This window comes from Nerophis lumbriciformis, linkage group LG38 (assembly GCF_033978685.3).
Source record: "Nerophis lumbriciformis linkage group LG38, RoL_Nlum_v2.1, whole genome shotgun sequence".
Lineage (NCBI taxonomy): Eukaryota > Metazoa > Chordata > Actinopteri > Syngnathiformes > Syngnathidae > Nerophis > Nerophis lumbriciformis.
Window position 1 is genome coordinate 19,888,100 of NC_084585.2, and position 24,863 is coordinate 19,912,962.

The window sequence follows — 24,863 nt, forward strand, 5'->3', positions numbered from 1 at the left end:
ACAAGCCACAACGACATCCTCGGCTCAGATCCCACATCAGGGCAAGAAAAAACTCAACCCAATGGGATACAACGAGAAACCTTGAAGGGGACCGCAGATGTGAGGACACCCCCCTGTGCGACTGGTGCTATGGACGTTGAGTGGATCTAGTTAATAGTGTGAGAGTCCAGTCCATAGTGAGGCCAGCAGGGGATCACCTTGAGTGGAGACAAGTCAGCAGCGCAGAAACTTAATCATTTGATGCACAGAGGAGTGGTCCAGCCCGGGTCCCGACTTTGAACTGCTAGCGCTTCATCAGTGGTCACCTAATAACCTCTCCACGCAAGAGAGGGGGGAAGAGCAGAAAAGAGACGGCAGATCAACTGGTCTAAAAGGGGTGTCTATTGAAAGGCTGGAGTATACAAATGAGTTTTAAGATGGGACTTAAATGCTTCTACTGAGGTAGCATCTCTAACTGTTACCGGTAGAGCACTGGAACCCGAATAGAAAACGCTCTGTAGCCCGCAGACTTTTTTGGGGCTCTGGGAATCACTAATAAGCCGGAGTTCTTTGAACGCAGATTTCTTGCCGGGACTTATGTTACAATACAATCAGCAAGATAGGATGGAGCTAGACTGTGTAGTATTTTATATGTAAGTAGTAAAACCTTAAAGTCACATCTTAAGTGCACAGGAAGCCAGTGCTGGTGAGCCAGTATAGGCGTAATATGATCAAACTTTCTTGTTCTTGTCAAAAGTCTAGCAGCCGCATTTTGTACCAACTGTAATATTTTAAAAATAATAATACTCATACTTGCCAACCCTCACGATTTTCCCGGGAGACTCCCGAATTTTAGTGCCCCTCCCGAAAATCTCCCGGGGCAACCATTCTCCCGAATTTCTCCCGGTTTCCACCCGGACAACAATTTTGGGGGCGTACCTTAAAGGTCCTCTACAACCTGTCGTCACGTTCGCTTTTCCTCCATTCAAACAGCATGCCGACCCAGTCACATAATATATGCGTTTTTTAACACTCACATGAGTGACTGCAAGGCATACTTGATCAAGAGCCATACAGGTCACACTGAGGGTGGCCGTGTAAATAAGTTTAACACTGTTACAAATATGCGCCACACTGTGAACCCACACCAAACAAGAATGACAAACACATTTCGGGAGAACATCCACACCGTAACACAACATAAACACAACAGAACAAATACCCAGAATCCCTTGCAGGACTAACTCTTCCGGGACGCTACAATATACACCCCCCGCTACCACCAAACACCGCCCCCCTAACCTCGTATTCGGAGGTCTCAAGGTTAGCAAGTATGATAATACTAATGGATTAGATTTATATAGTGCTCCAGAGAAGTGAGAACACATCATTCATTCCCTCCACATTCACACATTGGTGTGTGAAAAGCTACATTTCTAGCCACAACTGCCCTGGAATAAACTGACGGAAGCCTGGCTGCCAATTTGGGCCTACGACCACCATCAAACACTCACAAGCATTCATTCACCATGGTAAATAAATGGTAAATGGGTTGTACTTGTATAGCGCTTTTCTACCTTTTTTTTAAGGAACTCAAAGCGCTTTGACACTATTAATCCACATTCACCCATTCACACACACATTCACACACTGATGGCGGGAGCTGCCATGCACGGCGCTAACCAGGACCCATCAGGAGCAAGGGTGAAGTGTCTTGCTCAAGGACACAATGGACGTGACTAGGATGGGAGAAGATGGGGATTGAACCAGTAACCCTCAGATTGTTGGCACGACCATTCTCCCAACTTCGCCCAAGGACACAACGGCAGGGACTTGGATGGCAGAGGCGGGGATCGAACCAGGAACCCTCAAGTTGCTAGCACGGCCGCTCTACCCACCCCCTTTAGTGTTTCCTGCCTAGAGGAGGCAGGAAACACATCTGTAGCTACATCCTGTTTTCCTGCAGCTGTGCTGTCCACTTGTGTGCCAGCATGTCTATTATTAAGTTCACCTTTAAAGGTGTTCACTCCCACACGATGTGTGAACGTATTCATCACCGTTTGCTGAAACCCGTTAAGAGTTGCCTGAAGAGTTGTTTTATTTTAGCGTAGGAGCAGTAATATATGCTACCTTCTGCACATCAAGGTAGTACGTACGCCTCTTCCTGTTTATTGGAAGGTAGGTCAAAACCTGACTTGTATCCTTCGAAGCGTTGTGTTAATTGCTTTGAAACACACCAGCTTTGTTTATATACTCTCATTTGATTTATTCTATCATCAATGCACCAGCAACCCGTACAGTGTGGAATCCAACAACATCCAATGCAAGACTTGCGTGAAAACATCAGAGTCACATTAGTATTTCCTCCACTCTAAAATAAATGCCATGTCTCCATTGGGTGTGTGAGAAAGTAGGCGTCTCACAATCAGGCATCTCTTTTTACCCTTGACAGCCATAATGCCCTCTTTGATTGCTACTACAGTGTATGACTTACATTTAAACACTGTAGCTAACCAAAACAGCAGCACCCACAGAAACACATCAACACATAAGTAAGGTTAGCTTGGGTTGCGCTTACACTTGTGGTTTGCTACTTTGGCTCGGACCCTAAATTACTTTTGAGGGGGGCGATAGAACTGTATTTTACTGTATTAAGGCGCAATTATAATATTTTTTTTCCCCTCAAAACTCGACAGTGCACCTTATAGTCCGGTTCGCCTAATGTTTGGAAATATCTGGCGTTGCTTACCGACCTCGAGGCAATTTTTATTTGGTAAAGTTAAAGTGCCAATGATTGTCACACACACACTAGGTGTGGTGAAATTTGTCCTCTGCATTTGACCCATCTCCTTGTTCACCCCCTGGGAGGTGGCCGGGAATAATTTTTGGTGATTTAACCCCCAATTCCAACCCTTGATGCTGAGTGCCAAGGTAATGGGTCCCATTTTTATAGTCTTTGGTATGACTCGGCCGGGGATTGAACTCAGGGCGGACATTCTAACCACAAGGCCACTGAGCAGGTACATGGTGTATTGATAAAAGTTACCAGTAGATGGCAGTCAAACATAAGAGATATGTGTATAATGCAATATGATGGCAATATGACTCAAGTAAACAACACCAACATTTTATATGTTCCATTGAAAATATAGAACATTACACACGGCGCTCAAAAATCTATCAACATTTTTTAGTACGACTTTGGTAAGCTTTGAAGCCGCACCTTGATGGATTGTCGGCGCATTAAACATACGAGTATTATGGTGTGTGTATAAGGTAAGACATATAATCTGGTGTTTTGTTTCGCAATATTATGCAAAAGCAACTTTTCTTTCCTTCTGGTACCTGCTGATCTGTATTTGGGATCTGCATGAATCCTGAAAAATTGCGCGCGTCCGCCTTTGTAATCGGTGGCGATGCCGTAGTCGATAAGCTTCTTCTTTTTCTCTTTCTTCTTGTTCTTACTCATATCTGTCAGTAAACTCGCCATGAAAGCGCTAAAACATACCGGTGTAGTGAGTTTACATTAATCAAATCAAATCAAATCAACTTTATTTATAAAGCACATTTACATTTACTCACCTAAGGAACTTTAGTTATTAGAAAGTTCCGGTCGGACGGTTTTTCACGGGACACATTTCCGGCTGATGAGGAGATGCTGCTCCGTTGTTGATTTAAGTAAAGTCTGAATGTCATTAAAACAGTTAGCTCCATCTTTTGACACTTCTTCCAGTCATGTCTTTGCACGCTACAGCGCTACAACAAAGATGACAGGGAGAAGACGCTGCCGAAGGTGAGCCACGTAAATAAGTCCGCCCACAAAACGGCGCATCGGGAAGTGACTGTCAAAAAGCGGCTTAAAGATGATCTGTAAAACATAATCTATGCAACATTTTGACCAAAGAACTACCATTACATGTTATGTAGCTCATAGTGCAAAGACTTTCTGCACATGGAATGGGTTTCCATGGCTGAGCAGCTGCACCTACGCCATACATCACCAAGTCCAATGCAAAGCATCGGATGCAATGGTGTAAAGCACGTCGCCACTGGACTCTAGAGCAGTGGAGACGCGTTCTCTGGACTGATGAGTCCCGCTTTTCCATCTGGCAATCTGATGGACCAGTCTGGGTTTGGTGGTTGCCAGGTGAACGCTACATTTCGGACTGCATCGTGCCGAGTGTGAAATTTGGTGGAGGAGGAATTATGATGTGGGGTTGTTTTTCAGGAGTTGGACTTGGCGCCTTAGTTACAGTGAAAGGAACTTTGAATGCTCCAGGATACCAAAACATTTTGGACAATTCCATGGGATGGCACTCCAAGTTCATATGTGAGTAAAGGCAGGTGGCCAAATACTTTTGGCAATATAGTGTATATTTTGTACAAGGTGGCTGCTGTTAGAAATTAATAGCAAACGAGTGATCACATTCATTAAAAGACACACTCTGCTCTACCGTATCACCACAATCTATTTGACATTGTGGGCATTGACATTTCTGGTCTTGTTTGGAGTTGTTCTCTTATATATCATGCAAGGTTGGCGCTTTCAATCATTTTCATTAGAGTAGTGATCGCATGGATTGAATGCCTTGACTATGCGTACCATGAATGTAGTCGGAGTTGAGCAAATATGCTGTGTGTTTTACTTTGGATCAATTTGAGTCTTTATTTATATTATGAATAATTTTTATCATTTTTATAATCACTAATAATCTGCAAGAAACAATTGCATTCTAGTGAAAGTCACAATGCCTTCCCACTCATTAGAAACTTTCACACAATTTGTCGACATAGCAAGCATAAATGACGGGGGCGACATGTTAGCTCTGATGGTAGCAACATTGGTGTTAAGAAAGTGCAAGAAATTGTCACAAGTCTCACATGACATTTCCAGCATGGTGGATGGACTGGGTTTTAAAACACAACCAATTGTTTAAAAAGAAGGGGCTTATGAATGTTATTTGAAACTAAGTCTGAGAAATACTTCATTTTTTTCAGCCTTCACAACATCCTGATACTTTCTCCAACTTTCTCTAAGGAGGTGGTATGTCACCTGCAGTCGATCCAGCTGCCTTCTGCCTTACGACGCCCACACCCACGCCTCGCGCACGTGTGACGTCATTGGGCATTTATTTAGTTCTATTTACTTATCATTTATTTACTGTATGTTCATTTCATGTGTATCTTTTTTTTCTATTAATCCTCATATGTCTTACTTGTATTTTATTCTTTATGTCTACTCATGGTTCTTACTATTTTACAAGTTTTATTACAAACCCCGTTTCCATATGAGTTGGGAAATTGTGTTAGATGTAAATATAAACGGAATACAATGATTTGCAAATCCTTTTCAACCCATATTCAATTGAATGCACTACAAAGACAAGATATTTGATGTTCAAACTCATAAACTTTTTTTTTTTTGCAAATAATAATTAACTTAGAATTTCATGGCTGCAACACGTGCCAAAGTAGTTGGGAAAGGGCATATTCACCACTGTGTTACATGGCCTTTCCTTTTAACAACACTCAGTAAACGTTTGGGAACTGAGGAGACACATTTTTTAAGCTTCTCAGGTGGAATTCTTCCCCATTCTTGCTTGATGTACAGCTTAAGTTGTTCAACAGTCCGGGGGTCTCCGTTGTGGTATTTTAGGCTTCATAATGCGCCACACATTTTCAATGGGAGACAGATCTGGACTACAGGCAGGCCAGTCTAGTACCCGCACTCTTTTACTATGAAGCCACGTTGATGTAACACGTGGCTTGGCATTGTCTTGCTGAAATAAGCAGGGGCGTCCATGGTAACGTTGCTTGGATGGCAACATATGTTGCTCCAAAACCTGTATGTACCTTTCAGCATTAATGGCGCCTTCACAGATGTGTAAGTTGCCCATGTCTTGGGCACTTATACACCCCCATACCATCACAGATACTGGCTTTTCAACTTTGCGCCTATAACAATCCGGATGGTTCTTTTCCTCTTTGGTCCGGAGAACACGACGTCCACAGTTTCCAAAAATAATTTGAAATGTGGACTCGTCAGACCACAGAACACTTTTCCACTTTGTATCAGTCCATCTTAGATGAGCTTAGGCCCAGCGAAGCCGACTGCGTTTTTGGGTGTTGTTGATAAACGGTTTTCGCTTTGCATAGGAGAGTTTTAACTTGCACTTACAGATGTAGCGACCAACTGTAGTTACTGACAGTGGGTTTCTGAAGTGTTCCTGAGCCCATGTGGTGATATCCTTTACACATTGATGTCGCTTGTTGATGCAGTACAGCCTGAGGGATCGAAGGTCACGGGCTTAGCTGCTTACGTGCAGTGATTTCTCCAGATTCTCTGAACCCTTTGATGATATTACGGACCGTAGATGGTGAAATCCCTAAATTTCTTGTAATAGCTGGTTGAGAAAGGTTTTTCTTAAACTGTTCAACAATTTGCTCACGCATTTGTTGACAAAGTGGTGACCCTCGCCCCATTCTTGTTTGTGAATGACTGAGCATTTCATGGAATCTACCTTTATACCCAACCATGGCACCCACCTGTTCCCAATTTGCCTGTTCACCTGTGGGATGTTCCATATAAGTGTTTGACGAGCATTCCTCAACTTTATCAGTATTTATTGCCAATTTTCCCAACTTCTTTGTCACGTGTTGCTGGCATCAAATTCTAAAGTTAATGATTATTTGCAAAAAAAAATGTTTATCAGTTTGAACATCAAATATGTTGTCTTTGTAGCAAATTCAACTGAATATGGGTTGAAAATTATTTGCAAATCACTGTATTCCATTTATATTTACATCTAGCACAATTTCCCAACTCATATGGAAACGGGGTTTGTATTTTTATTTTCCAACGTTCCTCAGATGAGCCATCTGCCTCAGGGGTTATCGGCCCTGCTTGTGGGGGAGCTTTTGTGTCAGCGTCCTGGTGGCCATGATGGTCTGATGACCTCCTGGTGCAGATGGCTCCTGTGATAGTGTTTACTCACATGTCTCCTCTGTACTCAGCCATGCAATCATTTGACCATATAGTTGCATATGTGTGTATGTTGTGTGCGTGTATGTTTGTGTTTGGTATCTGTGTCCATGCGTACGTATGTGATAATGGGGGATATGGCTCACTGGGGTATTGTTTTTAACTTTGTAAAGCACTTTGCGTTGCGTTTCTTTATGTCGGAAGAGGAAGGGGCCCGCTCCAAACTGTTCCCACAAGGTTGAGAGCATGGAATTGTCCAAAATGTTTTGGTATCCTGGAGCATTCAAAGTTCCTTTCACTGGAACTAAGGGGTCAAGCCCAAATCCTGAAAAACAACCCCACACCATAATTCCCACTCCACCAAATTTCCCACTCTGCCCAATGTAGTCCGAAATGTACCGTTCTCCTGGCAACCTCTAAACCCAGACTTGTTCATCAAATTGCCAGATGGAAAAGTGTGATTCATCACTCCAGAGAATGCGTCTCTACTGCTCTAGAGTCCAGTGGCGACGTGCTTTACACCACTGCATCCGACGCTTTGCATTGGACTTGGTGATGTATGGCTTAGATGCAGCTGCTGGGCCATGGAAACCCATTCCATGAAGCTCTCTGCGTACTGTACGTGGGCTAATTGGAAGGTCACATGAATTTTGGAGCTCTGTAACAAATGACTGTGCAAAATGTCGGCGACCTCTTTGCACTATGCACTTCAGCATCCGCTGACCCCTCTCTGTCAGTTTACGTGGCCTACCACTTCGTGGCTGAGTTGCTGTTGTTCTCAAACTCTTCACTTTTCTTATAATAAAGCCGACAGTTGACTTTGGAATATCTAGGAGCGAGGAAATTTCACGATTGGATTTGTTGCACAGGTGGCATCCTATGACAGTTCCACGCTGGAAATCACTGAGCTCCTGAAAGCGGCCCATTCTTTCACAAATGTTTGTAGAAACAGTCTCCATGCCTAAGTGCTTGATTTTATACACCTGTGGCCGGGGCAAGTGATTAAGACACCTGATTCTGATCATTTGGATGGGTGGCCAAATACTTTTGGCAATATAGTGTATGTAAATGTATGTTTTATTTATGTAAAATGTTGCACTAAAAAATTAATTATTGAACAATTTCCACCCAATTTAGCCTGGTTGTAACAATATATTCGTCCTCTACAGTAGACAAATTTGCAAAAGAAGGCTATTTTTATTGAAATGTGTAACTAAAAGACTTAAAAGTCCACAGCAGAGGACAGTGGTTGTCAGTATGGACTCAAACTTCATGACATAACTTCAATTTTTCAGCTTTTTGTGTTCACTCTTTACTGGATAAAACACCAAATAAATTCCTCTGCAAACATTTCCAGGTATAGTTTCACCTGCTGCTGGCGTCCATATGTGGGTGCCCTGTCACCGGGTTGAGTAGCACTTACATCTTCACCCGCACGGTTGTGGGTGTCGGAGCTGAGCTGTGGGTGCTTTCAACACCAGACGGGAGTGGGGGGGTGAACGAGTGAAATGTGTGGGCTGATTTTTTTTTTCCCACTGAAAGCAGCAGAGTTGGAGGCTATTTTCACCGATTAGTGGGGTGTTGGAGCTGTCATCCTGTCACAGTGCAGCTTTATTTCTCTGATTACTTCCGCTTGTGTTGGTTCCATCAAAACGCTCACCTTGTGTCTTTCTGCCAGATAAGTGCTGCAATTAAAGTTGGACAGACAATCGCGGGAAGATTTCGGCACTAATAGTGTAAGGGTGTGTGTCTTTGTGTTTGTGTGTAGGCGTTGCCAGATGGTAGCAGGCCGGAAAAAAAACGACAGAAGAAAAAATTGTAACGGTCTCCACAATTCAGAAGGAGAGTGAAAGATGGGCTGAACAACATGAAGACTCTTGCTTTATCCCTCAAATTTTTATACACCACCACACAAAATCCATTGGGATATACTAAACCCAAATCCAGTGAAGTTGGCACGTTGTGTAATTCGTAAATAAAAACAGAACACAATGATTTGCAAATCTTTTTCAACTTATATTCAATTGAATAGACTGCAAAGACAAGATATTTAATGTTAAAACTGAGAAACTTGTTTTTTTTTTTTCAAATAATCATTAACTTAGAATTTAATGGCAGCAACACGTTGCAAAAAAGTTGGCATGGGCATTTTTACCACTGTGTTACATGGCTTTTCCTTTTAACAACACTCAGTAAACGTTTGGGAACTGAGGAGACCCATTTTTGAAGCTTTTCAGGTGGAATTATTTCCCATTCTTGCTTGATGTGCACCTAAAATTGTTCAACAGTCCGGGGTCTCCGTTGTGGTATTTTAGGCTTCATAATGCGCCACACAATTTCAATGGGAGACAGGTCTGAACTATAGGCAGGCCAGTCTAGTACCCGCACTCTTTTACTATGAAGCCATGCTGTTGTAACACGTGGCTTGGCATTGTTTTGCTCAAATAAGCAGGGGCGTCCATGATAACGTTGCTTGGATGGTAACATATGTTGCTCCAAAACCTGTATGTACCTTTCAGCATTAATGGCGCCTTCACAGATGTGTAAGTTACCCATGCCTTGGGCACTAATACACCCCCATACCATCACAGATGCTGACTTTTGAACTTTGCGCCTATAACAATCCGGATGGTTCTTTTCCTCTTTGTTCCAGAGGACACGACGTACAGAGTTTCCAAAAACAATTTGAAACTTGGACTCGTCAGACCACAGAACACTTTTACACTTTGCATCAGTCCATCTTAGATCAGCTCGGGCCCTGCGAAGCCGGCGGCATTTCTGGGTGTTGTTGATAAACGGCTTTCGCTTTGCATAGTAGAGTTTTAACTTGCACTCACAGATGTAGAGACCAACTGTAGTTACTGACAGTGGTTTTCTGAAGTGTTCCTGAGTCCATGTGGTGATATCCTTTACACACTGTTGTCGGTTTTTGATGCAGTACCGCCTGAGGGATCGAAGGTCACGGACATTCAATGTTGGTTTTTAGCCTTGCCGCTTACATGCAGTGATTTCTCCAGATTCTCTGAACCTTGTGATGATATTACGGACCGTAGATGGTGAAATCCCTAAATTATAGTTGGTTGAGAAATGTTGTTCTCAAACTGTTCAAAGCTGCTTTTATACCCAATCATGGCACCCACCTGTTCCCAATTAGCCTGTTCACCTGTGGGATGTTCCAAATAAGTGTTTGATGAGCAATCCTCAATGTTCTCAGTCTTTTTTGCCACTTGTGCCAGCTTTTTTGAAACATGTTGCCGGCATCAAATTCCAAATGAGCTAATATTTGCAAAAAATAACAAAATATTCCAGTTTGAACGTTAAGTATCTTGTCTCTACAGTCTATTCAATTGAATATAAGTTGAAAAGGATTTGCAAATCATTGTATTTAGTTTTTTTACGTTTTACACAACGTGCCAACTTCACTGGTTTTGGGTTTTGTACTTTATTTAGACTAGTCAGTGTACAGCTTGTGTAGCTGTATAGATTCACTGAAAATAAAAATTAACACGCAGAATTATCGTTTAAATATCTGACGAGTAAGTAATACAATAATTAGTCAAACTTGGTGATGGTGGTAGTGTCACCATCTGGAGGAGTGCTGGAGAAATTTGGTTAATTGAAGGAAACATGAATGAAGAAATAAAACACGAGTAACACCGCCATTTTTGACTACTGGTAATTATTTTGTTACTTGCGTGTTGACTCATTCTCAGGCTATACTAAAGCTATAAATGTAACATTTGGGAAGCATAGCTTGCGGCGTGACCCCGGGGGTGCATAGATGGCAGTCGGAACGCAAGTAAAGCCTCGGCAGCTTTCCAAAGCCACGTTGAGACCGGGCCCGTGGCAAGGAGAAGCGCCAACTGGTCCAAGAGGAGATCCGTGCAGAAGTGGAGGAAGAACGTTGCTGCCAGATGGTCAGCATGTCCAAACAAGGGGCGTGGACAAGGTGGGAGCATGCAGAACCTCAAAAACTCACCTGGGCAGAGCTCTGGAGAGCTGAACCTCTGCGCACAAAATTCCTCATACAGTCTGTGTACGATGTCCTCCCATGCCCCGCCAACCTGCACATCTGGGGCCTAGCAGACACTCCGGAGTGCAAACTGTGCCAGAGGAGGCGCACCTTGGAGCACATCCTGAGCTGTTGCCCAAAGGCACTAGGGGGGGGGGGGGGGGGGGGGGCGGAATCGCTGGCGCCACGACCAAGTTTTAAAAGCCCTGGCGGATTCTATCTGCACAGTGATACAAAACAGCAAGTCCCAGGCCGCCCCGAAGCAGTCAATCACCTTCATCAGAGCAGGACAGAAGGCAAGCTGTCAGCCCAACTTCTCAGGAGGGCTCCTGGCCACCGCTCGTGACTGGCAGCTCCATGTTGACCTGGGAAGGCAACTCAAGTTCCCGGCCAATATCGCTACCACGTCACTCCGCCCAGACATGTTTTTAACATCGGAGTCAACCAAGCAAGTGGTGCTCCTGGAAATTAAGCATTTAATGCATAAAAATGGCTGCTGAACCTAAAATAACAAATTTAAAGGCCTACTGAAACCCACTACTACCGACCACGCAGTCTGATAGTTTATATATCAATGATGAAATCTTAACATTGCAACACATGCCAATTCGGCCGGGTTACTTTACTAAAGTGCAATTTTAAATTTCGCGCGACATATTCTGCTGAAAACGTCTCGGTATGATGACGTCAGCGCGTGACGTGGCGGATTGTAGAGGACATTTTGAGACAGCATGTGGGCCAGCTATTAAGTCGTCTGTTTCATCGCAACATTCCACAGTATTCTGGACATCTGTGTTGGTGAATCTTTTGCAATTTGTTCAATGAACAATGGAGACAGCAAAGAAGAAAGCTGTAGGAGGGAAGCGGTGTATTGCGACCGACTTTAGCAACACAAACACGGCCGGTGTTTCATTGTTCATTCCCGAAAAGATGACAGTCAAGCTTTACCATTGGCCTGTGGAGAACTGGGACAACAGAGACTCTTACCAGGAGGACTTTGAGTTGGATACGCAGACACGGTACCGTGAGTACGCTTCCAAACATTTGATCGCTTGCCCGTACGTGCGTGCCGCTATGTGCATGTCACGTAAATAATTCAATGTATACACCCTGATGATTATCTTGTGTGATGACTGTATTATGATGATAGTATATATGATAGTATATATCTGTATCATCAATCAACCCCGACTTAAACAAGTTGAAAAACTTATTCGGGTGTTACCATTGAGTGGTCAATTGTACGGAATGTGTACTTCACTGTGCAACTTACTAAAAAAAGTCTCACGTACGTAACTTTGGGGACTTTGGGGAAATATATGTGCTGTATGAACTTTGGGGAGGTGAACGGTACTTTGGGCTGTGGGAGTGAGTGTGTTGTGCAGGTGTTTGAGTTGTATTGGCGGGTTATATGGACGGGAGGGGGGAAGGTGTTTGTTATGCGGTATTAATTTGTGGAATATTAAATATAAGCCTGGTTGTGTTGTGGCTAATAGAGTATATATATGTCTAGTGTTTATTTACTGTTTTAGTCATTCCCAGCTGATTATCAGGTCCCACCTGCCTCTCACAGCATCTTCCCTATCTGAATCGCTCCCACTGCTCTCTAGTCCTTCACTCTCACTTTCCTCATCCACAAATCTTTCATCCTCGCTCAAATTAATGGGGAAATCGTCGCTTTCTCGGTCCAAATCGCTCTCGCTGTTGGTGGCCATGATTGTAAACAATGTGCTGATGTGAGGAGCTCCACAACCTGTGACGTCACGGTACTCGTCTGCTACTTCCGGTAGAGGCAAGGCTTTTTTATCAGCGACCAAAAGTTGCGAACTTTATCGTCGATGTTCTCTACTAAATCCTTTCAGCAAAAATTTGGCAATATCGCAAAATGATCAAGAATGACACATAGAATGGACCTGCTATCCCCGTTTAAATAAGAAAATCACATTTCAGTAGGCCTTTAAGGTACTGTACTGTGTTGCACAACAGATCATCAGCATTGAACAAGTTGCAATATTGTCACAGGTTAGTGGTTTTATTTAAGAAATGTGTGTGTGTGTGTGTGTGTGTGTGTGTGTGTGTGTGTGTGTGTGTGTGTGTGTGTGTGTGTGTGTGTGTGTGTGTGTGTGTGTGTGTGTGTGTGTCTGTCTGTCTTATGACCTTGTTACATGATGTAATCGTTGGGCTAGTTCAGGCCGTAGTTTGGAGAAACTTTCAGGAAATGTCCAAAATGGGATAAGGTACAAATGATTACATTTTGGGTGTGATCTGGGTCGTTTCTACTATGTTACCTTACAGTTACGGTACAAGGCTAAACTTGTCTGTGTATGTATGCTGCTTTCCCGCCTCTGCCCACGGAGACAAAGAGAGTAAATGACTGACGGGTTCATGCCGTTTATTTCATTCTGCTATAGAAAAAGCGTGTACAGCTGCTGAGATCGATACAAAATTGAAGACTTTTGCGGCCTATTGGGAAGCAATAGACAAACAAAACAAATTTAAATAGGGCATGTATTCAATAGGCTTTTGTCTGTCTGTCTATTTGTTAGTTGGCAACATAGCTCAAAAAGTAATAAGCGGATTTTGATAAAAATGTTTAGGAATTTTTGGGGGTGATCCGGATCAGGAAGATAGGGCCTTGATTAATATCTGTATGCTTTGAGTACCTTGAAGGTAGAAAAGCGCTATACAAGTATAACCCATTTATCATTTATTTTTTAATTTTCTATGATTATGTCTACTATATTGAGTAAAAGGTGACTCTGTGGGTGTTATTTGAGGACTCTCATAATGGTAAAAAATGGTATTTAGATGGTCGTAAAAAGGTTTTTAATGCTCTGACTATGAAAATATTTGATTTATGATTAATAATTCCTTCATGGACTAAAAAGCTAGCGTGCATATCGAGAGAGCAGCCTGTTTATCTTCACGGAAACGTGGCTAAACCATCTGGTACCGGATACTAGCGTGGACCTGCAGGGATTCACCGCAGTGAGAGCTGACAGAGACACTAAAGCATGTGGGAAAAGCAAAGGTGGGGGGCTCGTCATATACGTTAACAACCGCTAGTGTAACCCGGGACACATCTCCGTGAAGAAAGTCTTGTGTTGTCCGGACCTGGAGCTACTAGCTGTTAGCCTCCGGCCATACTATCTGCCGAGGGAGTTCAGTCACGTGATCTCCCTCTGTGTTTGCATTCCCCCGAGGGCAGATGCAGCCAATGCATGTGAGATGATCCACGCCATCACATCAAGGCTACAGACAAAACATCCTGAGGCTTTTTTCATCATTTCTGGGGACTTCAATCATGCTACTTTGGACTCAACGTTAGCTGCCTTTTACCAGGCTGTGGATTGTCCCATGAGAAACAACAGGACAATTGACCTACTGTATGCTAATGTCAAGGATGCATACAAGGTCACCCCCCCCCCCCCCCCCCCCCAACTAGGGAAGTGCAGCCAAAATACACCCCCCTGTTCCAAAGGCCGCCTGTTAATACTTGCTCTGTGAGGAGGTGGTCCCCTGAAATGGAAGATGCCCTCAGGGACTGCTACAACACCACAGACTGGGACGTGCTTCTTACACAGGGTGAGGACATTGATGGGCTGACTCACTGTCTCACGGATTACCTCAACTTCTGTGTGGACGTGATCTGCCCTGCTAAGACTGTTCGGTGCTACCCTAATAACAAACCCTGGGTAACACAAGAGGTTAAAGCTGTCCTCAACAAGAAGAAAGCTGCCTTCAGGAGTGTAGACAGGGAGGCAATGAGAGCAGCACAGCGAGAGGTGAAATGACGCGTGAGGGAAGCTAAGGAAAGCTACAGGAAGAAGCTGGAGCAGAAGCTGCAGCAGAACAACATGAGGGAGGTCTGGGAAGGTGTGAAAACCATCACAGGCCACAAGGCAAAGACCAGAGCTGTTGGGGGGGACAATTGAGAGGGCCAATGAGATGAATAACTTCTTCAACCGGTTCAACCAGCCCGTGTCCTCTCCACCCCTCACTCCCCAACGCAGCCACCCCCTCTTCTTTCCCCCTCAAATCACCTCCCCCCCAGCCATGGCAACACCCCCCTCCACCACCTCTACGCAGACATTAGTCATCTCTGCGGACCAGGTTAGAGGTCAACTGAGGAAGCTACAGCCTAGGAAAGCAGCAGGCCCAGACAAGGTGTGCCCCCGACTCCTGAAGACCGGTGCTGCAGAACTGGGTGAGCCACTCCAGCGGATCTTCAACCTCAGCCTGCAGCTGGGGAGAGTGCCCACCCTCTAAAAAACGCTGTGCATCGTTCCAGTTCCCAAAAAGAACTGCCCCAGTGAGCTGAACGACTACAGACCAGTGGCGCTCACCTCTCATATAATGAAGACAATGGAGCGGCTCTTTCTCAGCCTCCTTAGACCATAGGTGCAACATGCCCAGGACAGCCTGCAGTTTGCGTACCAGGCAGGCGTTGGTGTGGAGGATGCTATCCTTTACCTGCTGCACCGAGCCCACTCACACCTGGATAAGGGAAATGGCGCTGTGAGGATCCTGTTCCTGGACTTCTCGAGTGCCTTTAATACTATCCAGCCCCGCCTTCTCCAGGACAAGCTGGACAGAATGCGAGTGGACCCCTGCCTGGTTGCCTGGATTTCAGACTACCTCACTGATAGGCCACAGTACGTCAGACTGAAGGACATCACATCTGACACTGTGATCAGCAGCACCGGAGCACCGCAGGGAACGGTGCTGGCCCCTCTTCTCTTCACCCTGTACACTGCTAACTTCTGCTACAACTCAGAGCTGTGTCAAATCCAGAAGTACGCGGATGACACAGCCATCGTCGGGTGCATCAGGGACGGCAGAGAGGAGGAGTTTCGGAGGCTAGTGAGGGACTTTGTTGTCTGGTGCCACAGGAACTTATTGCAGCTCAATCCGTCAAAGACCAAGGAGCTTGTCATTGACTTGAGTCCAAGGTCACAACCTATTGTGATCAAGGGAGTCAAGGTACAGACCGTGGACTCATTCAAGTACCTCGGGGTGTGGGTGGACAATAAGCTGGACTGGACTGTTAACACGGACCACTTGTACAGGAAAGGACAGAGCAGGCTGTACTTCCTGAGGAGGCTCCACTCCTTCAATGTCTGTAAAAAAAAAACTCTTGTGGATGTACTACCAGTCTGTGGTTGCCAGTGTTCTGTACTACATCGTAGTGTGCTGGGGGGGGGCAGTACATCTAAGAAAGACAGCTCCAGACTGGAGAAACTGATCAGGCGGGCCGGTTCTACGATCGGACTAAAACTGGACTCACTGGTGACAGTGGCAGAGAAGAGGACTGTGGAAAAACTAGTGAGCATCCTGGATGATGCCAGTCACCCTCTGCACACCGTTGTCAGTAGCCAGAGGAGCCTGTTCAGTGCTAGACTGCTTCATCCCAAGTGCAGGACTAATAGACTAAAAAACTCCTTTGTCCCACACGCCATTAGACTGTACAACTCCTCTCTGGGAGGGAGGGGGGGTACTAGGATGACAGGGGATGCAAAACAATAACAGTGCAATAATTTTTCATAACATGGTTACTACTGCCTAGTTTCTCTTGTTATATTCTTATTTTACTGTTATATTTTTATTCTCATTGTTGCTTTTTATTTTTATTCTATTGTAATATTTTTCTATTTTGTTTCCATTTATACCCCCATTATTTACTTTTTACTTTTTAAATTCGATCTCAATTCTGTACACTGCTGCTGGAATTTTAATGGAATTTTAATTTTCCTGGGGGAACTCTCCTGAATGAATCAATAAAGTACTATCTATCTATCTATCTATCTATCTATCTATCTACTTCGTTGAAATTAACACTGGAATTAAATAAACGCGAAAAACCAGGTCTACTGTTATCAGTTTGTTTTAAGAAACATTTGAAAACTTCTCTTTTTAATAAGGCTTTTAGTTAATGCACCCTTTAACTATCATTTTTAATCTACTTTATATCTTTTTTATGATGTTGCTCCTGTTGTTTTAAATGGAATTGATCTTTTACTTTACCTATGATTTGTACAGCGCTTAGTGATTTTATCTGTGAAAAGCGCTTTATAAATAAAATGTACTTACTTATACATACTATACAATACTCCAATACCTACTCCTATTTGCTTATTGATATTGAGTGTTTTTCAACACCTTCCTTTCTTTTCACACAGGAAGTGAACAACATTTTAATGACAAAATGTAAGTAAATTAAATATTGTCAGTTATGTTGTGAATGAGTGGTCAGCAGTGGACTTTTCAGGTATGTTGAACTGAAAAAAAACAAAACTTGTCTGAAACAAATACACCATACAAGCTGCACACTGACTAATCTTAACCCTCCTGTTGTCCTCGGGTCATTTTGACCCGCCACTGTGTTAAAAAAACCCAAAATAATCCCCTAAACGATATTTTTTTAACTTGAAATTTTATGACTTTTCCTAGATTGGCACCAACAGTAGAAAAAGTGAAATGTTGCTTTTATTCACATTTCCTTGTAAGCTGTACAAAAAAATTTACAAAGGTGGTCTTCGGGTCAAAATGACCCGTGAGTCACAAAGTGTTGAAATCAAAGTCACAGAGTTATTTATACATCACAGAATGTTACAATGTTTTAGTTATTATAGTCCATCAGTAGCAGAGCTCTTTTTCTGTGGATTCCCAGAGATTATAAAGGTGCTGCAGATCACAGGGCCCCGAATTCTGTCTGTGCTGAAGCCATGAGTGTGCGTTATACCGCTGAAGAGGCTCTAGAGCTGATTTTTCAGATTCAGAAGAGGAAGTGGAGGATGTATCAGAAGAAGAAGATGGGGAGGAATACAATCCAGAGCATGATGAATCATCTTCAGAAGAAGAAAACCCTGAAGCTGAAAGAGAGACTTTCCTTTCAAAAAATGGCAAAATAACATGGTCCTCAGCAGCATAAGACCATCAAGGCAGGCATGCAGAACAAAACATCATAAAGATGGCCCCAGGACCCACAAGGTATGCCGTTTCTCATGCCCATGACATTGTCTCTACATTCTACCTGTTTATCACACCAGCAATTGAAAAAATAATCCTGGAGATAACAAATTTGGAGGGTTTTTGCAAATATGGAGACAGCTGGAAAAAGATGGATGAGACTGACCTGCAGGCCTACTTCGGGCTGTTAATCTTAGCCGGTGTATACAGGTCCCGAGGTGAGGCTGCAACTAGTCTATGGGATGCAGAGAGTTGTAAGCCAATTTTCCGAGCCACAATGCCACTCAAACTCTTTCACACCTACTCAAGACTGATACGATTTGATGACCGTGAGTCAAGACCAGCAAGACGTGTGACAGACAAACTTGCAGCCATAAGAGAGATCTGGGACAATGTAGTTCTTCTGAGCACACTGCACACAGATGGTGACGTGAGCGATCGTGAGGACAGGAAGCCAGTCATCATCCGCAACAAGGGAGGTGTGGACAACCTAGATAAGGTGATTGGACAATACAGCTGCAGAAGGATGACTGCCCGCTGGCCCCTGGTCATCTTCCACAACATCATTGATGTTTCCTCTATGCCTTTGTGATTTAGAGAGAGATCAACCCGACCTGGATGTCTCGTAAGCAGAACAAGAGGAGGGTGTTCCTGGAGAAGCTGGGAAAGGCACTTGTAATTCCACTCATTGAAAGAAGGAAGCATGTCCCCCGCATAAAAGCCTCAGCAGCAGTTGTGAAAGCTATTCAGAGTGCAGGAGCTCCTGATCAACCTGAGGATCCAGCTACCACAGCCACTTCCCCAGCTAGGGCAAGTAAGAGGAAGAGATGTCAGTTCTGCCCTCAAAAAAAGGACTGTGAAACATACTGTGTGCTGCAGGTGTAAGAAATATATCTGCAAAGGCTGCGCACTTGCATACTGCCCTACAAGCAGAGGTGGGTAGAGTAGCCAGAAATTGTACTCAAGTAAGAGTACTGTTACTTTAGAGATTTATTACTCAAGTAAAAGTAAGGACTAGTCACCCAAATATTTACTTGAGTAAAAGTAAAAAGTATGTTGTGACAAAACTACTCAAGTACTGAGTAACTGATGAGTAACATACACACACATATCATATATATATATACACACACACATATATATATATATATACACACACACACATATATATATATATATATATATATATATATATACATACATTGATATATACAGTATATAATTTATATTTATTTATTTTGCCGTTTTTGTTTACATGTTAAAGGTGTTTTAATGAATATACATGCATGTTTAACATATAGAATCATTTCTTTCATGAAGACAAGAATATAAGTTGGTGTATTACCTGATTCTGATGACTTGCATTGATTGTAATCAGACAGCAGTGCTGATAACGTCCACGTTTTCAAATGGAGGAGAAAAAAAGTTCCTCCTTTCTGTCTAATACCACATGAAAGTGGTTGGTTTTTGGCATCTTATTTGTCCAGCTTCCATATTCGTCTTTATACACTTTACAAGAAATACATTGGCGGCAAACTCCGTAGCTTGCTAGCTTGTTTGCGCTGGCTTTCGGAGACTCTTATTTTGAAAGCGCACGTGCGATGGAGCGGCACTTTTATTGTGAAGACAGGAACTGTGCAGTCAGTCTTTAGGCTTTTGACGGGATGTACGGTTGAAACAAAAAAGGGTCTTTTTTCCTTCACACTTTTGATTGATTGATTGGAACTTTTATTAGTAGGTTGCACAGTGCAGTACATATTCCGTACAATTGACCACTAAATGGTAACACCCGAATAAGTTTTTCAACTTGTTTAAGTCGGGTCATGTGACCCCTGACTCTGTTTGATTGGTCCAACGTCACCAGTGACTGCATCTGATTGGTGGAACGGAGTGAACGTCACCAGTGACTGTATTTGTTGAAACGCAGGCACTATGAAGGTCTGTCTCACAGACCAAAACAAACAAAGTGTGCATTAACAGATCGATAAAAATTAGTAGCGAGTAGCGAGCTGAATGTAGATAAAAGTAGCGGAGTAAAAGTAGCGTTTCTTCTCTATAAATATACTCAAGTAAAAGTAAAAGTATGTTGCATTAAAACTACTCTTAGAAATACAATTTATCCCAAAAGTTACTCAAGTAGATGTAACAGAGTAAATGTAGCGCGTTACTACCCACCTCTGCCTACATGTGCCAATTAGGGTTAGTTAATTAGTTAATTAGTTGAATGGGTTATGTTATTTTTCATATTTTTGTATTGTACATTGTCTTCAATTGTTCATTGGAGAAAGAAAAGAAAGAAACTGAGTCATTGGGGTGAATACAAATGCATTCAAAACGCACATGTTTTGTCTTTTCTTAAGCTATAGAAATGAAGTGAAGAGGGAAAACTCAGTTATTCACACATTTTGTGGTGAATGACAAGTTGTTTCTTCAAGCAAGGTGACATTTGGGGTTTAAATTCAATTAAGCTGCTTATATTTGGGGTTTAGTGAAGACGGGTCATTTTGACCCGGATGACACGGGATGTATACAGGAAATGAGGACAACACAAGGGTTAAGTAATACTAAAAGAAAAATGGGATAATATAATAGAATGTAGGGTGTAAGATGGTTATCAACAAGGTTGTAGAACTGCACTGAGCTGTTTCTAATCTTTTGGTTTTGTTACAAATGAAGGACAATTCCTTTATTTCGCCTCTCACATCTTTTCATGATCCCCACCTGTGTTTGAACTCCTGTAATTAAAGTTCCTGTGAGTCCCAAGGGATCAGCTCCTCAGTTACCTAGCAGCGCAACGAAGCCCAATCCCGTCACAGATCCCTGAGGACGTGTCCTCTGCCAGTAGAGCGTTTGGTTGGTTTATCCAACACAGCGACTTCACTTCCTGCCTCAATGTGAGACTTGAATTTATTATTCATAAATACTGACTTAATGTTTCATTAGGTTGTTTACCCTTCTGTGATATCCTTGCATCAGCTTTGGGGGGGGAAACAAAATGCCATTTGACTGACTTATTTTTAAATCCATAATTTAATGTTTTCTCACATTGCATTGGCATTGATCACGTATGCGCGCATCGGGCAAACATTCAAGAGCTTGGCGCCTCTTCTGCACAATTTGCTGCATTAATGAGACACGCCTGGCGGCAAACATCCGCACATAAACCGGCGCTGCTTATATTGACTTGTTTGAATTATTGATCAGGAAACGTGCACACACTGCTGCCACACTGGTAACAACAGCTTAGCAGCACACATGGTGGAGGCGTCCCAAAGGAAAGTCTTTGTGTTTGATGTCATACCTGTACCTAATGTTGTGTCCTGGGCCTTCCATCTGGTTAGTGATTAAATAATCACACATTTATTTTAGCTCAAGTATCTTTTCCTTTTTGGTGCTCACATTCTGATTAGTAATATCACAGTATGATCTCTATTTTAACCGCAGCTTTCCGGTGCTGACAGCACTCATGCATGGAGGAAGATATGTGTACACGCGGGCCGGACTATTAAAATCATGGCATTAAAACCAAAAAAATAAAGACAACCTCAGATTGTTTTCTTTGTCTGACTTCGGCCAAAAATAGAACAAACACATTCTGAAAATATTACAATAAAAATATAGAAAAACATACCGTCAGCAATAAAGTTTAAATCCATGAAGGAAAGAAGAAAGTGAATGAATGTTTATACAGTAACTGAATAAATTGACATATGCATAAAAATGTGTTTTCTTTTGTATTATTTTTTTTTTATGAATTAATAACTTTTATGACAACCTTTTTCCAAAACACAATATAGAATGTGAGATATAATAGGATAGTGCATACATTTATCATTTGTTTTCAATACGCTTACAAAAAAGTTAGGACCCCAAAATTTGACTGTGGGACCCCATTTTTATGACTTGATGGCGTCCCTGGGACCCCATTTTGAAAATTCCTAACGCCAACACTGATGGAGTATTGGTGCGTGCAAAACAGCAGCAGGCGGCTGTGGCCTGCGGGCCGGTTCTAATACTAATCAAATATCATCCCAGGGGCCATAGATAATTCATTCGAGGGCCGGATCCGGCCCGCGGGCCTGGACTTTGACACCCATGCTCCAGCAGCTCTAAAACAAACTAAAGTTAAAATGATAGCACCTGTGTATGTGTGTATCTAACAATGATGGCTCGATGTATTTTTGGTTATTATTAATTTGCCATATATCTCCTAGGTGAGCGCTGTGAGCTGTCGTCCCGCTCGGGCCGCTGCGCTCCAGGAGTCTGCAAGAACGGCGGCATGTGCGTGAACCTCCTGGTCGGCGGCTTCAAGTGTGAGTGTCCATCGGGCGGCTACGAGCGGCCGTACTGCGAGATGACCACGCAAAACTTTCCCCCGCACTCCTTCCTTACCTTCAAGGGCCTTCGCCAACGCTTCCACTTCACTGTCTCACTCACGTAAGCCGCAAAACCCGCCTGTATCGTGTATATTGCCTGTATTACTTTATTACCTGTACCACCTATATCACATAGGATGCATCACTTACATCAGCTACATTTGCTGTACCACTTGCATTACCTACTATATCACCTGTATTGCCATCTCATATGTATGACCCACATCAACTACTTTACCTGTAATCTCAGGGCATTCAACCGATCGCAACTGGACTGTTTGGTTTGTCTTAGAAGATGTTTCGCCTCTCATCCGAGTAGGCTTCATCAGTTCATGCTCATAGACTTACATTGGTCAGATTTACGAACCCCGTTTCCATATGAGTTGGGAAATTGTGTTAGATGTAAATATAAACGGAATACAATGATTTGCAAATCATTTTCAACCCATATTCAGTTGAATATGCTACAAAGACAACATATTTGATCTTCAAACTGATCAACTTTTTTTTTTTTGCAAATAATCATTAACTTTAGAATTTGATGCCAGCAACACGTGACAAAGAAGTTGGGAAAGGTGGCAATAAATACTGATAAAGTTGAGGAATGCTCATCAAACACTTATTTGGAACATCCCACAGGTGAACAGGCAAATTGGGAACAAGTGGGTGCCATGATTGGGTTTAAAAGTAGATTCCATGAAATGCTTAGTCATTCACAAACAAGGATGGGGTGAGGGTCACCACTTTGTCAACAAATGCATGAGCAAATTGTTGAACAGTTTAAGAAAAACCTTTCTCAACCAGCTATTGCAAGGAATTTAGGGTATTCACCATCTACGGTCCGTAATATCATCAAAGGGTTCAGAGAATCTGGAGAAATCACTGCACGTAAGCAGCTAAGCCCGTGACCTTCGATCCCTCAGGCTGTACTGCATCAACAAGCAACATCAGTGTGTAAAGGATATCACCACATGGGCTCAGGAACACTTCAGAAACCCACTGTCAGTAACTACAGTTGGTCGCTACATCTGTAAGTGCAAGTTAAAAACTCTCCTATGCAAGGCGAAAACCGTTTATCAACAACACTCAGAAATGCCGTCGGCTTCTCTGGGCCTGAGCTCATCTAAGATGGACTGATACAAAGTGGAAAAGTGTTCTGTGGTCTGACGAGTCCACATTTCAAATTATTTTTGGAAACTGTGGACGTTGTGTCCTCCGGACCAAAGAGGAAAAGAACCATCCGGATTGTTATAGGCGCAAAGTTGAAAAGCCAGCATCTGTGATGGTATGGGGGTGTATTAGTGTCCAAGACATGGGCAACTTACACATCTGTGAAGGCGCCATTAATGCTGAAAGGTACATACAGGTTTTGGAGCAACATATGTTGCCATCCAAGCAACGTTACCATGGACGTCCCTGCTTATTTCAGCAAGACAATGCCAAGCCACGTGTTACATCAACGTGGCTTCATAGTAAAAGAGTGCGGGTACTAGACTGGCCTGCCTGTAGTCCAGACCTGTCTCACATTGAAAATGTGTGGCACATTATGAAGCCTAAAATACCACAACGGAGACCCCCGAACTGTTAAACAACTTAAGCTGTACATCAAGCAAGAATGGGAAAGAATTCCACCTGAGAAGCTTAAAAAATGTGTCTCCTCGGTTCCCAAACGTTACTGAGTGTTGTTAAAAGGAAAGGCCATGTAACACAGTGGTAAACATGCCCTTTCCCATCTACTTTGGCACGTGTTGCAGCCATGAAATTCTAAGTTAATAATTATTTGCGAAAAAAAAATAAAGTTTATGAGTTTAAACATCAAATATCTTGTCTTTGTAGTGCATTCAATTGAATATGGGTTGAAAAGGATTTGCAAATCATTGTATTCCGTTTATATTTAAATCTAACACAATTTCCCAACTCATATGGAAACAGGGTTTGTAGATCTAGTCTAGCGGCTGGTGCCAAAACCTCAAATATTTATACTCCAAAAAACCAGGAGGGTGTGCCTGGGCAAGGATGGTTTCGCCCTATGGTAGTGAGAAAAACAGCTGTTTTCAGAATCAGAATCAGAATCAGAATCAGCTTTTTGATGCAAACGAGCAATCCTAACCGTCAAAGTCAACGACAGTCTTTGAAGTGTAATTCCCCTCGTTAGCCCTGATATATTGTGTGGCAGAACGATCGCTGTGAATCGACTACTACCAGTCTAAAATAGTTTGAATCCCCTATGTAAGCATTCCATTCAGTTGTAAAAAAATGTCACAAATTGCATTCTGGTCAACTTCTGTGACCAGAATGTTTCTAACTTCTGTTATTTATTGGAGGCTAAATTGCAGTCTTTTAGGAATGGTTGAAAGGACAGTGTTGTATGTGGGAGATAGGTGGTGTCACAGATCACCTCCTCTGTTCCCCGTCCATGCTGTGCCATGCGTCAGCTTAGTGGTTGTTTTGTTTGTCCAATCGAATGAATCAGTGCATTCATCATTATACTGGGTAGCATACACCAGATTGTTTTTGTGGGTGTGGGGCATCCAGTCTTTAGGAT

The 24,863-nt window shown here is 42.9% G+C and overlaps 1 protein-coding gene across 4 annotated transcripts in view; it reads left to right on the forward strand.

Annotated features, from left to right (window-relative positions):
- Nucleotides 1-24,863, forward strand: part of celsr2 (cadherin, EGF LAG seven-pass G-type receptor 2) — a 221,976-nt gene that overhangs the window by 94,389 nt on the left and 102,724 nt on the right. For all 4 annotated transcript variants that reach the window (XM_061932746.2, XM_061932747.2, XM_061932749.2 and 1 more), the window contains exon 3: nucleotides 22,157-22,379. In XM_061932746.2, coding sequence (XP_061788730.2) covers nucleotides 22,157-22,379 — 223 coding nt within the window. The remainder of the gene's footprint in view (nucleotides 1-22,156; nucleotides 22,380-24,863) is intronic.